At 35.4% G+C, this 14314-nt stretch overlaps 1 protein-coding gene across 1 annotated transcript; it reads right to left on the bottom strand.

The window, feature by feature from the left end:
- Nucleotides 1-7567: 7567 nt before the first annotated feature.
- Nucleotides 7568-11733, bottom strand: LOC127841938 (nanos homolog 3-like). The gene is made up of 2 exons (XM_052371082.1): nt 11244-11733; nt 7568-10258 (listed from the first exon to the last, which is right to left on the bottom strand). Exons 1-2 carry the CDS (start codon nt 11462-11464, stop codon nt 9751-9753), a joined length of 729 nt encoding a protein of 242 aa, XP_052227042.1. The 5' UTR covers nt 11465-11733; the 3' UTR covers nt 7568-9750.
- Nucleotides 11734-14314: the final 2581 nt, after the last annotated feature.

Genomic DNA, 14314 nt, shown 5'->3' with positions numbered 1-14314 from the left:
TTAAATTTGGTCAGGAAAAGATTTTACAAAAATTCCTAGAAATGTTTCAAGCTGACGATTTGCTAAAATGTGACCTTTAGAGTGTTCGCAAGTTGTTTAGATAATTTGACCAAGTTTACTAGATTTTGATACCATTTGAAACGGTTCCGAACTCAGACAAAATATCAGTATACCGGTACGTATGCATTTTCTTTAGTTTTGATCCCACGTTACCCAGCTGAAAAATCGGCGGAGATATCATTGAGACAAATGTTCTGACAGATTCTCATGATGATTGGGCAATACATTTGCCCTCTGGAGTGTACAAAGCATTTCTTAAATTTGACATAGTAACATACTTTCTGATCCCGCTTGATCTAGTTTCGACCACGGCAGAAATATCAGTTACACAAAAGTTCCCGAAACTTTCATGAATATTGGGCAAAACAAGTGACCTTAATATGAACCGCGTTCTGAGAAAACTGGGCTTAATGCATGTGCGTAAAGTGTCGTTCCAGATTAGCCTGTGTAGTCCGCACAAGCTAATCAGGTACGACACTTTCCGCCTAAATTGGTTTTTGCTAAGAAGAGACTTCATTTTAACGAAAAATGTCATAAAAGCGGACAGTGTCGTCCTTGATTAGCCTTGGGACGACACTATACGCACATACATTATGCCCAGTTTTCTCAGAAAACGACTCATATTATTTACGATTGTCCTACTCGAGCGAGATGTCATTTGAACAAATGTTCCAAGCAAAGTTCATGATGATTACCGGTAGGCCCATGCAGAGAGTTTACACGGTTTTAAAACAGCCGAACGTGTATTTTGGAAACTACAATGCCCCAAATCGGCCATGTTTTCAATTAACATGACAACCCCCCCCCCCCCCCACCACACACACACACACACTTTTGAGCTAAACCAATATATCATTGGTACGAATGTTGTGAGCATGTTTCGTGCTGATTCGGCAAAAAAAATTACTTTTACAGCGATCGAAAGCTTTTTAGTTTAGTTGACCAAGTGATCTAGTTTATAATCTCACGAACTCCAGTTTCGAACTCGTCCTAAATCTTTTTGGACAAATGTTCTGACCAATGATCATGACGATTGATCAAAACATGTCGCCACTGAAGTATTCATAAAGTAAATGCTGACGACGCACACCTGATTGGTATGAACAATGCACTTCTGTAATACATCAACAAGTGTAGGGTTAAATCCCGTCTATATACGCCTTTAGTCGTGGAAATAAGTTGGTTAACCCATTTATGCCTAGCGTCTAGAAAAAAGGCCTTGGCAAACAGCGAAGACCCAGATGAGACGCCACATGATGCGGCGTCTCATCAGGGTCTGCGCTGTTTGCTTACAGGAATTTCTGTAAGAAATATTCTAAATATAGAAATAAATATACTAGTTATCTCTAATGTTGGAATTAAATTAATCCAATTTAGAAGGATGGGAGAGTCTACTAGGCATAAGTTGGTTAATGAAACAACGGAAATATCTTATATTTCCCTGACCCTTTCGTGACACCGTCTCGTACTTATAGTTATCCTAAGTCTCCCCTGCGAACGCTCATGTCAGCGGCTCAAATGTCATTTACCAGAAATTTAAGTGAAAAAGTTATCACATGTGTTAAGGACATATGAGGCAGTTATAATTATTTTTTGTTACACATAGAATTTTAACATTTTTGGTAGTTTGCTAGAGTGATCTTTCGCTGATAAAAACGTGAAATAAAAAATGAAGGCTCAGGCTCACCGGTGTTAGTAATTTGTTATTTGGGTCTAAAATAGCTTGACTAAAACAGAAAAATTGGTGGAAAAAAGTTGGAAATCGTTAAAGTCTATCTCTATATAAATTTTCACTTTGATCAACTTTTTACTTAAGAACATGAAACATTATTTTGATATCAAGAAGTCATAAGTTTTTTGGTCAATAAAAAGAATATTTTTTAGGAATTTCACAAATGAAAAATCCTTAAGTTCATATAAAACTTTTTTATTCGTGTCCTTCCCGCACATACATTTCATCCAAACTTGCCAAAATGGTCCATGGGTAAACAAACAATATGAAAATAAAGAGAACATAAAGCGAAAAATAGGCGATCATGGTCGTTTGTTCGAAATTACAGTGTAACTACATATGGTAGCACAAAATACAACTCAAACAATACAACAATTCAGTTTATCACGATTGAAAATGCGCTCAATAAATATCCGTTCCTGTATGCTCAATATTATTGAACTAATGAACGCACATTTGAGACGCGCTCTGAGAAAACGGGACTTAATGCATGTGCGTAAAGTGTCATCCCAGATTAGCCTGTGCAGTCCGCATCCAGGCTTATCAAGGACGACACTTTCTGCTTTAATGGTATTTTTCGTCATTGAAGGATTTATTAATAAGTTGAATGATGGTTTATCACAATCCCGAATACGGTCCGTATCAAGTTCCGATATGCTGCATGTTAGTTCAACTAGTCACAAAAATAGAAATAACGTATTTAAACAACATTTAGAATGCATGCCGAATAGATGATTTAGATAGCAGAAATGATGTGTGTACATGTATTATACATGTGTGTGACACGCGTGCGGTACGTGCGGTACGGACATGTGTTCAAATACATTGCTTAACGGTCGACCGCCAATGCTTTATTTTATATTAGGGATGGCAAACCTAAGCAAATCCGTAACCGGTTAACCTGTTTTGATATTCGAGCGGTTAACCGGTTTATAACCGCCTGTCTTTGTTACACATAAATAAAAAACAACATCCGAAAAACGTTTGAGTTTATAAACAATTTTTCATATGCTTGTCGGTGAACTGTGATATTTCTTTGTTGTAATATTAGCTTCACGTCATTTACACATAATTATTGTTCTACATCTCGACCAATAAAAGCTATTGCAGAATTTGAATTGTGTTGTGTTTTATTAACACCCATTATCCTTTATGAATTACATGCATTAACAGTTTGCTGATTAATAACAATTGTCAATTAGCTTTAATATATTTTGCAGCAGGCAAATCGTTAGTTTGCAATAGTTAATAAAACAAAAGTGATCGGGTGTAATCAGTGTCACGCTTTATTGATTTTTATCAAGAAATGGTAGTCAAAACAATGGCATTCTTCACGACACGTGTAAATTGTGACATCATATCATGCAAAAAAAATATTGTAATTGACTCTCTTTCTGAGCCAGTCATCTTTTTCGGAGTATTTACATAGCAGTCCAGTGATGTCAGCTTTACTGGAGATGGCTCACATCGAAATTCAGCGGGGTGTTTTAATCTCATGTGATTACGGAGCTTGGATGTACCCCCCTGCAACGTCGTTGGGCATAGTATGCATGTAGCTGATTTCTTGTCAGCAGCCCGTTTGAAAAATTTCCAGGCATCCGATGATAGAGGCATGATTATAGATTGTCGCTTTACTTTTTAAATACGTGCTATCTGATCAAGCTTTACCGACTTTATACTGGATATTCACGTTGATGTTCTATTTATAAAAAAAAATAGGACATATCGCAGTCAAATGTGCTAATTGACAAGCGTAATTGGTCGGTTTATAATTTAAATTTATCAATATTTGAATAATTGAAACACAATAGACTGTAAAGTGCTAAACAAACACACTGCACAGTAGGTGCTCGTGTGCCTGCTCATGATACCGCTGCACCCCGATGGTTTACAACTCTAATCGCTTTCGATCCACAAGGGGGCATCACGGGGTGGTAATTGCCGATAATTTGCGATCAGATTAGCGGATTAGCCAATACAGTGAAATGAAGTAATTACAAAACTTACGATTTGAGCATTAATTTCGTTCAACAAAAAATGCGTTTTCTACAAGAGTAACCGAATATTAATTTTGTAATCGGTTAACCTCCTTAAGAAACGGATAACCGGTTTACCGATTAACCGTTGCCATCCCTATTTTATATCAATGTTTTTTTCGGCGTAAGCTGTATTAAGCCAGCTTTTCACCCTGACTTGACCTTTGTAAGTGTCCAATAATATTCAAATAAAATTTTCCGCGGCTAGGTACGAATGAATACACTTCATTTATTCCATTGGCTGATTTGAGTATAACACCAGAACATTGGAAACATATCCGCGTCTTTGTAACACTGTTTTACTGCATGAAACAATTTTATCTCTAATGAAAAGGCTCAATAGATAGAACAGTTTTACAATCAATTTTCGACATAAATACAGTTTGTGCGTTCACCTTTTATTTTCAGAGAATTACCAGCGCAAAAGCGTTTATACTAAAGGCTATCTTCTCATATTTAGTACTTACTTGCATTGCATTTCAACCCGCAGAGTCAGAGTTTATATACAGTTCATCACCGGAGTTCGCAGAAGGGGTTGCGATCTTTTCATTGAAGGAAAAAATTGGAATCTATGCTATTTTTGTCTGATGGAGTAAATAGTTCGTTTAGTCGCTTTGTCGATATATCAATATTTTAGGCACAGCTGTTGCCTTGGTCGTGTACAGTTGGCGTAAACAAGCCGTCGTTTCAGCAGCAGAATTGTTACCTTACTTAAATGCATTGCATTCCAATCCGCAAGGTATCAAGGTCAGTTTGCGGTCAGTTGCAGAAATCTTTATATAAACGCCGTCTCGTAAACTTTGTGCACTTGAAGTCTGTTTTGATCAGAAAGATACTAAATAAAGATATTCGGCGATATTATTGTGGTATGTCAATCATCGATTTTTAATATGTTTTCAACATTTGCATGATAAGGACCAATTTTGATAAAATTAATTAGAAATATTTATCCATTTAGACCAGTTTATTAAGCATGAGCACAATAATTTACTATACTATAATTATGCAATTAAATAATATTTGAGTATTGCCGGCTGACCTATATGCACTCGTTTATTTTCATGTTTCTTGTGTTTTTCTATTCTGTAAATATAGATATCTGAGTAATAATATCACATAAAGCAAAATAAGCCACGAAATCTGGCGCAACACCCCGTAATTGATTTGCTTGTGATGTAGTTGTCGATGAACTGCGCAGAAAAAAGGCATCCGCTACTTTTTATCTCATAGAGATAACTTTTGATCGTTCATAAACATCGACCACAATCAACGCCGTATATCTTTTTTAAAGATATTTCTTGTTATTTATTAAGATTAAAATAAAATAAAAATGTTGTTTTCATCAACTTTGTTAAAGAGTAATAAAATATGCTCACACACAAATATTCGCATATAACTATTTGCCCGTACTGCGTGCAGTACGCTGCTACCAAACCCGCATTTGGTCCAAACGTATCAGTGTAGTTTGTGAATGAAATCAACAAATCTACGTTTACGATCTCATACAATACTATATGAAATATGATATCTGTAGCCGTTGTTTGAGAAATTAAAAATATAAGTGGTGAGATAACATAATGAGTATTAAGTGTTAAGCCTGATAGTTGGTGTACCGTTAGCATTTAATTCTATTTTGTATACTTGTAATCAAATATGTAAATGAAAGGTTTAAAAAATATCCGGATTCAATACGCGTTATTATTAGGGAAACTGCCCGCCGTTTCAAACAAGTCTACATTATCATCTATTGAAGGCATGTTTTTCCCGAAATTCAAAACATGTCTTTGCGTTACAATAACGCGATACAAAAGGTTTGTGTGGTGTTAGGGATTGATGTTCGATTTTTGTTGTGCAGTTTAGAGGACAGAAATTGTCTAATACTAATTTTTGGCTTCGTAATATGAATTTATGGTTGTTATTCCCGATTTAAAGGGGCCTTTTCACATATTTTGGCATTTTTTTAATTTATTCATTAAATGCTTTATATTGATAAATGTAAACATTGGATCGTAAAAGCTCCAGTAAAAAAACAAGAAAAAACTTTAAAAAAAGGAAAAGAACATAGCCCGGAGCAGGTTTCGAACCAGTGACCCCTGGAGTCCTGCCAGAGTCCTGAAGTAAAAACGCTTTAACCTACTGAGCTATTCCGACGAGTACACATTCTGGACATATTTTATACCTCATATAAGTAATTTTCGTAGTTTCACAAAATTTAACGACAAAAACAGAACTCTCCAAATTATTCAATCGTTTCGCGTTGCAACGCTTTATAATTTTTAGGTTTTAAAATCGTCAAAAGATGCATATAATGGCTATATTAGAGCATGGTTAATGTTCAGTATTACTGTTTCCTCACAAATATCATAACTAAAACGAAAACTTACGAATCTGAAACAACTTTTTTCAATTTTGTAAATTTACCAAAGCGTGAAAAGATCCCTTTAATCCGTTCATTATTGGAATATCGGACGTCTATAACTCCTACACCTATTGCCCAAAAACCGGTGTTTCAATAAGAACTAATTTGCGTAAAACCAAACTGTCGCGTACGCTATTGCGTACGTCCTTATGTTACGCAATTTTTACAGAGAATAATAAACAAGTGCATGTTTTTTAATTATAATATTAAAACTTTCAAACAAAGTTATATTTTGCTTTATAACTATTTTGTCGTTGATTAGCGTGCAATTACAGGGGCTGTACTTAAAATACATGTGTTGTCTTTAAAATCTTAAAAATATTTCGTCGATAATGGTTTCAAAACCCATCCCGATACAAAAAAGATAAAGGATAACGAATATCTTGATCATTATGTCCTATAGCCCAGCCAACAATGTTCATTAGCACAGGTGTTGTTAACACTTGTCGCTAGTAATCGCGACAACTGGTGACCCGTTGAGTGCGCGTTGTGTGCGGACACAGATGAAAGCGATTATCGACTGCGAAAGGGCTTTAATTTATTTACATATGGGCCACGTGCTTACGAAGCTGTCTTCATGTATAATCGCCGAACAATCCTAAATATAGGTTAACCCATTTATGCATGGCGTCTAGAAAAAAGGCATTGGCAAACAGCGTAGACCAAGATGAGACGCCGCATGATGCGCTGTTTGCTTTCTGTAAGAAATATTCTAAATATATAAATAAATATACTAGACGTCCCTAATTTTGGAAATAAATTGTTCCAATTTAGAAGGATGGGAGAGTCCACTAGGCGTAAATGGGTTAATATCCTACATACATCTAAGAAAAAGTCCAAAACAAAATATTTTTCAGATCCGTTGACAGGGGTGTGATTTAAGAACTACTTTCGGAGAAATGCCCTGCCGCCCCCCCCCCCCGCAGAGTTCATCATACTGTTCATTTGAATGTAAATCTCTATTTGTAAAATTATTTTGACATTTAAAAGGAGGGAATTAGCTGAAAAGAGAAGATATCACAACCCTGGTTGTAAACTCGTTAGCCAGTAAAAGTGATGTTTCCAAACAAGCTTCCACATCCACTAAAAATAATGCAAACCCCCAAAAAAAATTACAACAAGAATCATACATTAAAACTTTAATGTTAAAAAAATTCAATTTAAACATTTTTTGAACAACAAGGGAACAACATTCTGCAGATTCGAACACAATATAATGTCAGTGATATTTTTTTCAAACTTGAAACAGGAAATACTCCCGACAGTAATTAAGTAAATAAAATAAGTAAAATAACTTATAATAACATCTACGGGGGGGGGTGTGAATAAACATACAAACATCTACGGGGGGGGTGGGGGGGGGAATAAACACACAATTGAGCCTCGCTCTGGTAAAAAGAAGGTAAAGAGGAAAGCGTTATCTCTGATAAGCCTGAGCAGACTACACAGACTGATCTGGGACAACACCTGACGTGCATGCAATTTATGTCAAGTTTTCCCATTTTTTTAAATACTAATTTGAAGCAAGACAAATTTATATTCCAACTCATTCATATGGCAAGAAAGACCTGACAACAAAACAATAATATGATGTTATCTTGGTTAACGTGAAGGCAATTGTATCAACTCATAACGCTTAAAAGTAAATACTAAAACACAATCTATCAACCAATTTAAGTGTTAAAATCTATTTTAGAACTTTAAGTGCTTATAATTTAAACGTAGCCCAGGGCCCTCAATCCATTTTAGGGGAAACGGGTCGCTACCCATAGCTGGGGGAATTTTCGCGGCGTTTCCCTTTTTGGAGGATTTTCTACTTACTCGCTAATTATTACATTTGTACATGTTTGCACTATATTCATCGCTTATTTCATAATTTAGTATGTTTGAAAAGATTAAATTAAAATAGAATTGAGATATAATAATCATGAGACATCTATCTAAATTTTTTTTTTTTAGGGGGAATTTTTCCCCCAAAAAGGGGAAAAAAGTATACTTTTCAGGGGGGGGGGAATGCGGCCGAATTTCGGCCGTGGATTTGTTAGATTGAGGGCCCTGACCGTACACATCATGTATTTTACTTAATTAATTAGGTTTTCCCTACTTAATAATATAGTATATACACAATGGCATGAATTTATAAAATACTAATACTTTTTAAACACCTAAAAAACGAACCAATTGTAAAATAAATTTGAACTTCAACATAACTTTCTCATTATGTATTATCTGTATATATATTATGTATACATGTTGTATTATGGGGCGGAGGCCTTTCTTTACAATAAACTTACTACTACTCTCACATAATATACATACATTACTTTGTAATACCACAATTTGAATACTAGATACATAAACCGAAAAAGGTTGAAATTATATATAGCACTGTGTAACATTTTTTTTAAAGAATATATATATATAATATTCACAAAATATGTTAATAATTTCAACAACTTTGAACACTTTTAAATGGCCAGGGGTGTCAATTAGCCAAAATCTAAAATCCTGAAAATAAGCCTATCGTTTTGAGACCATAGCAAAAAAGGGTTAATAATTCATGTAACTTTGTTTACTATTGTATATAACTTTGTAAACAATATTTCAAAGTAAAATAATTTGTGTTTAAGATGACATTTTGTGACAATAATCTTAAAATTACAGAAAAAAATCCTCTGATTTATATCAATATCTAAATTGATCCTTACCGGCAAAAATCCTGATTTCAGGAATAATCCTGAACTTTGACGCCTCTGATGGCATGCTCATGCAATATTATTGACATTCCATTACTTTTTTATGATCACACAGTTTTTCATTAAGAAATTTGTGTATGAGCATAAAAACATGCAATTAACAGTAGGCAGCACATAATGTAAAATAATAAGTTAGTTCATGCAAATTAATTTGTATCATTTAAAACTGGTACTCATAAAAAAAAAAATATTTGATCACCATGATAAAAGATCAGAATCTTTCAAATAATCTTTCTTTTCTAAAACTTAACTTCAAAAATAGCAAGAAGTTCAATTCAATTTCATATATCATAACCACTATTTGCATATTTAATATAATAAAACAACAGACAATACAAAACATGCCAAAAGATGAATCATTGTATCTTCATAACAGTTCTTGTTTGTACATTATTAAGTATTAAAGCACTGTTTCCATGTTATATAACAATGGAACAAAAGTTTTTAATCTGATAGCAATTCAGGTTTTCTAAATCAAAAGAAACATTACAATCAGAAACATAACAATTTCAAGGTTTTAGCTTTAATTTGATCAAAATATGACAATTTCAAATGGTCAAATATAATTTCTTGGCAATTTAATGGCAGTTGCTCAAACAATTATAACATTAGAGAACAAAGATTTATCCTAGCTATTGGATAATAAAGCACATTCTGTGTAACAGCACTAGAAAAACTCCTATGTACAAGCACTATAAAAAATCTTTATGTACACCTTAAAATGGAAGTCTTTAAAATCCAGTCATTCTAAAACACAAAACCAAGGCCCGAAACATCACCGGGAAACTGCGGCCTGTTGTCCCTCCTCAGCACGTGCGCACGTGGGTTCTGCTTCCCGGTGCTAAGGCGCGGCGTGCGCAGCAGACTGAGGCTACTCCCGGCATCGTCGGAACCTCTTGGGCAGTACCGCATGGTGTGCGCGTTGTCGCCTGAAGTCCCGCACGTGGGGCACGTGTAAGCCCGCAGAATCGGGCAAAGCACTCGTCCGGATGGATCCTTAAGGATGTGGCTGCTATATGTTGCTGCCGTTTCCCCATTGTTTTTGCAGAAGACGCAGTGTTTACTTTGGGGTTTCTTGACGCCTTTTCCGCTGCGTTTCCGCTCTCGGGCCGCCATGTATTCCTCCTCCATGGGCGTCGGTGCCGGCGGTGGGGAGGGGGGAGTCGTCGTCGTCCGGATTCGCAGCTGGATCTGGTCAACTTCGTCCATCTCTATGTCGACGCCGTTGTACTTAAACTCATTGGAAGCGTTCCATCTATTAAAAAAACAAAAACATAAATTACCAAATGAAAAAAATAATATTTTACCAAAAAAGCTACCTACAAATAACCACTGATTTCATTTTTTTTTTAAATAACCAAACATTACGTTCATCTACAATCCAGTTGAACCGTGGTAAAATTTAATATCTTAATGAAATCGTATTTTAACTTTATAAACCATTTTGTAGCCAATAAACATCACAATTCAAGTCAAAACGACGCGATTTTTCCCAATCCAATGAGACCCGGCCCAATTCCCATCATTGACTAAATGATATATGTGAGAGTCCGATCTGGGACGACACTAATAGCACATGCGTGAAACGTTTATCCAGACGGAGATTTTCACAGGACAATTAAGATTACACACCGGTTACCAGTTCAAATTAATATAACAATATTATTTTATTAGTTAACATTCTGTCGAGCAAGGAAGCATCAAAATGTTAACATGTTTATCATCAGATTCAGACACAAGTGGTATTTAATTTGACCGGCATACAAACTTTATTCCATAAAACAAAATAAGCAATTTTAAAGAGTTCATAATCCAAAAATCAACATGTGAAATGATGATAGCATACGCGTAAATAATGTCAAAATAATTGGGAACACCAAAAAGGTGACGCTAAATGCAACCACATAAAAATTATTTCAAAAACACAATACGAACTACATAAACACTCGAGAACAGGGCTTCGACCTACACGATCTTCAACGGAATTCGTTTAAGGTACGTTGTATTTCAATTGCATTCACATTAAAATTGAACTGGCATTTTGATGCATGAGCAGAATTCTGTAAAGGTGCCTAGTTGTTCTTTAATTCTCTGAGCTTTGATGAGTACATACGTACGGCGACCCGGAGGGTCAATAGCTGGGAGTTGGATTATTGCAACAAAAAAGGTGCCCAAAATAGATATTCGCCAATCTAACTATGCTTTCTGACAAAAAATCAAACTTAGGTAAATATTCTTACCTGATCACTTCCAATGAGTCAACGTTGACATTTTCCAAGTTTCGATCCAATGTCCAGTAGAGGTGTTCTTGGTCATGTTGATGGTTGTCAAACTGACAGGTTGATGGAACCGATCCCATAATTTTGTCAAGAATTTCATGATTATCATTTGAAAGAGTTCCATACCCAGAGCACCGCCCAGAGCCCCATCCAAGATAATCCGTAAAAGGATTGAAAGCCATTGTGATTAAAATCGTGTATGTAAAAACAATAAAAACCTATAAAAATCTGATAAAATTTACAATTACACACTGACACCTCCGTAACGCTTACACATACTGCTGTGCGATTTAAAACTAGCGGTATTTACAATCAATTAGACCCTTGTATTTGTTGCATCTGATTGGATGGCGCAATTCTGAGTAAAGCGTAAGAAGATTTTGATTGGTTTACGGTAAATCAACTGTCCCCGCCTATTTCGTTTCGTGGAGTTTCGTAGATCAAAGCAGCGCATTTGAACTTCTCATGTTTCGCCGACAATGGGGCCAACTCACGGCGTCCCGCTGGTTTGTAACTTCTTTTGTTTTGATGTAGGTCAAATCAGAGAGCATTTGTGTTTTCAGACCGACACATTGCTTTTTGGAGTCAAGGGCGATTTTTAATGAGTTTGTAGCAACAACACCCGATAATTGTAATTTATAATCGCAATTAAAATGGTGTGAACGTTACCCAATTCCAAACAATATGTTATGCAAAACGTTTTCAATTAATTTATAAAGATTAAAAGCAATACTTCAAAATTATCAATGACATGCATGGTTTAATAAGTCAGGTTACAGGCAAATCTTTTGTTCATAAATAATATCCGAAAATGTTATTCTTTTTTTTGTAAATAATTCCGGAAATAAAACACATACAAAACTGGGTTTGTTGACAAACCTCTTTATAAACTCGATTAAAAATAATGTTTTTTTTCGTTTTTGTTGTTTTTGGGTTTGCTGTTATTTATACCATTCGTCAAATAAAATGTTTTGTTCAAAGCAATTTTCATATCCCTTCGTTTGGAATTCAAGAGAAATCATCAACGACTTCATTTTATACATTTACATGTACATCACGTTAAATTACCACATAAACCATGCTAGACTGTTTTGAGTAAGCGTTCCCCGTGTTTTTGCTGTAAATTGGTCGACAAGCGAAATCCAGTTGATATTGTGTTTATAAATTGTATTTTGACATTATTAATGACATTAAAACAGCCCCGCTTTGTCAACTAATTTTCCATTATATTTGAAATGTTAAACAAACACAGGGCACGGTATTTTAGGTAGACAAAACTACAAAAACACACAACGCACACACATAAAGTAACTTATCAATTAAAAAAATAATATGAAAAGACGGATTCGCATTTGTTTTCACATATCATGAAAGTTTTACACATTTATGAAAAAAAAAGCAATTTACAAAATTAATTCCAGACTGTATTGCATAACTTCACAAATTTAATTATTTGAAGTAAAGGTAAATGTAGTATTTGTAAGCTTTACATAATTAATTCCAAACAGTTATACAAAACTGTACAAAATTATTTTATATATAATAAATTAAATGTTTTATTGCTATAATCATTAGTTACAATATTAAATAATTGTTTTAATATTGTCAGGTTACTATGGTCACATCATCCACAACACACAGTCATGATGCTGACCACTTAGCCATAGAAGGTATGAGAGTCAGAGAAGAGATCAAATCCAGTGTCAACAACAATCGTGGGAACCCAAGTGATAAACTGCTTTAAAGTATGTACAACTGTAATTGCTATTGTATTTTTAATTGCAAAATAAGGATCATTTTTTAACACCGTATATTCTTATTTATCCCTTCCATTCATTCAAATGGTTTATCATCTCAAAGGTTTTGAGTAATCAGGTGGTGATAATTGGACATGATTATCTGCTCAATCAAGTAATGTCATTGAAAATAAGGCACTGGGGGGCAAATGTCCACTTCTAAAATAAGCACTGGGGGGGCAAATTTCCAGATGCAAAATAAGCACTGGGGGGCTTATATCCTACCTGTCATTTCTACTGGGGGGGGTATTGTCCAAATGTTCATTTTTTCATTGGGGGGGTTTTGTCCTGGGGGGCTTATGTCTGGATCCCGAAAAAAAGAAATAACACAACAAACGATTAATACACAACAAACGATTCATACACAACAAACGCTGACACTAAAAAAAGAGTGCCAATACGACATTTGTCGTCGCTAATATTTCTTATTGTCGCCGGACGGTGAAAAGTGAGCAGCGAGTCCGGGACTCGAACCCGGTACACATTGCTTACAGGGCGAGTGCTCTTCCGACTGAACTAACCGGACTTTCGGTACCCTGACATTCTCCCATGCCAAGTTGGAATCCGTCCTCGAATTCGAGACAGAGAAAATTGAATTACTGATCTCGACGAACCCACGGGAAAGTTCAATGGAGAACTGTCCCCGCCACGATCCCCCGTTGGGCGCCATTATCGCTGGGTGGTGAAAATAGTGCAGCCAGTCCGGGACTCGAACCCGGGACACTTCGCTAACACGGCGAGTGCTCATACGACTGAGCTAACCGGGCCGACACAACGCTTTCCACCACACGCCGTATTACATAACGCGTCACGCCGATGAAAGAGTGTGCCGTCGAAGACAGACAGTTGAACTCGACCGCGAACAACAGGTTGGTTATAAATTCGGTCGGTATAATTATATCACGCAAGTAAGGCAAAAATCATTGCTTCGAACATATTGTCCATTGACTGATGACGCCACCAGGTAATTTTGGACTCATTGTTCAAGTTTTTAATTGTATAAATTGTATTCATACCAAATACATGGAATTATGTATTATGTATTTTTTCGAAAATATTTCTCAAATATATGTTATATGCTCTAAATGAAAGTCGGAATAAACTCAAAATATGAGCAAACACAAAAAGTTTATAAATCTAGCCGACTTTATCAATATAAAATTAATATTGTTTTAAAGATGTGAATGGTATATTCCAACTGAGAAATCAAAACATAAAGAAAAGCTAACGTTATTA

Source organism: Dreissena polymorpha, chromosome 8, assembly GCF_020536995.1.
Source record: "Dreissena polymorpha isolate Duluth1 chromosome 8, UMN_Dpol_1.0, whole genome shotgun sequence".
NCBI lineage: Eukaryota > Metazoa > Mollusca > Bivalvia > Myida > Dreissenidae > Dreissena > Dreissena polymorpha.
Note: the sequence above shows the minus strand (reverse complement) of the source record. Positions and strands in the feature narration are given on the sequence as shown.

Coding starts and splice junctions, on each gene's coding strand:
- LOC127841938 (XM_052371082.1), bottom strand. CDS start 11,464: ATGGCTTTCAATCCTTTTACGGATTATCTTGGATGGGGCTCTGGGCGG. Junction 10,259..11,243: donor GACTCATTGGAAGTGATCAG/GTAAGAATATTT, acceptor TTTTTTTAATAG/ATGGAACGCTTCCAATGAGT.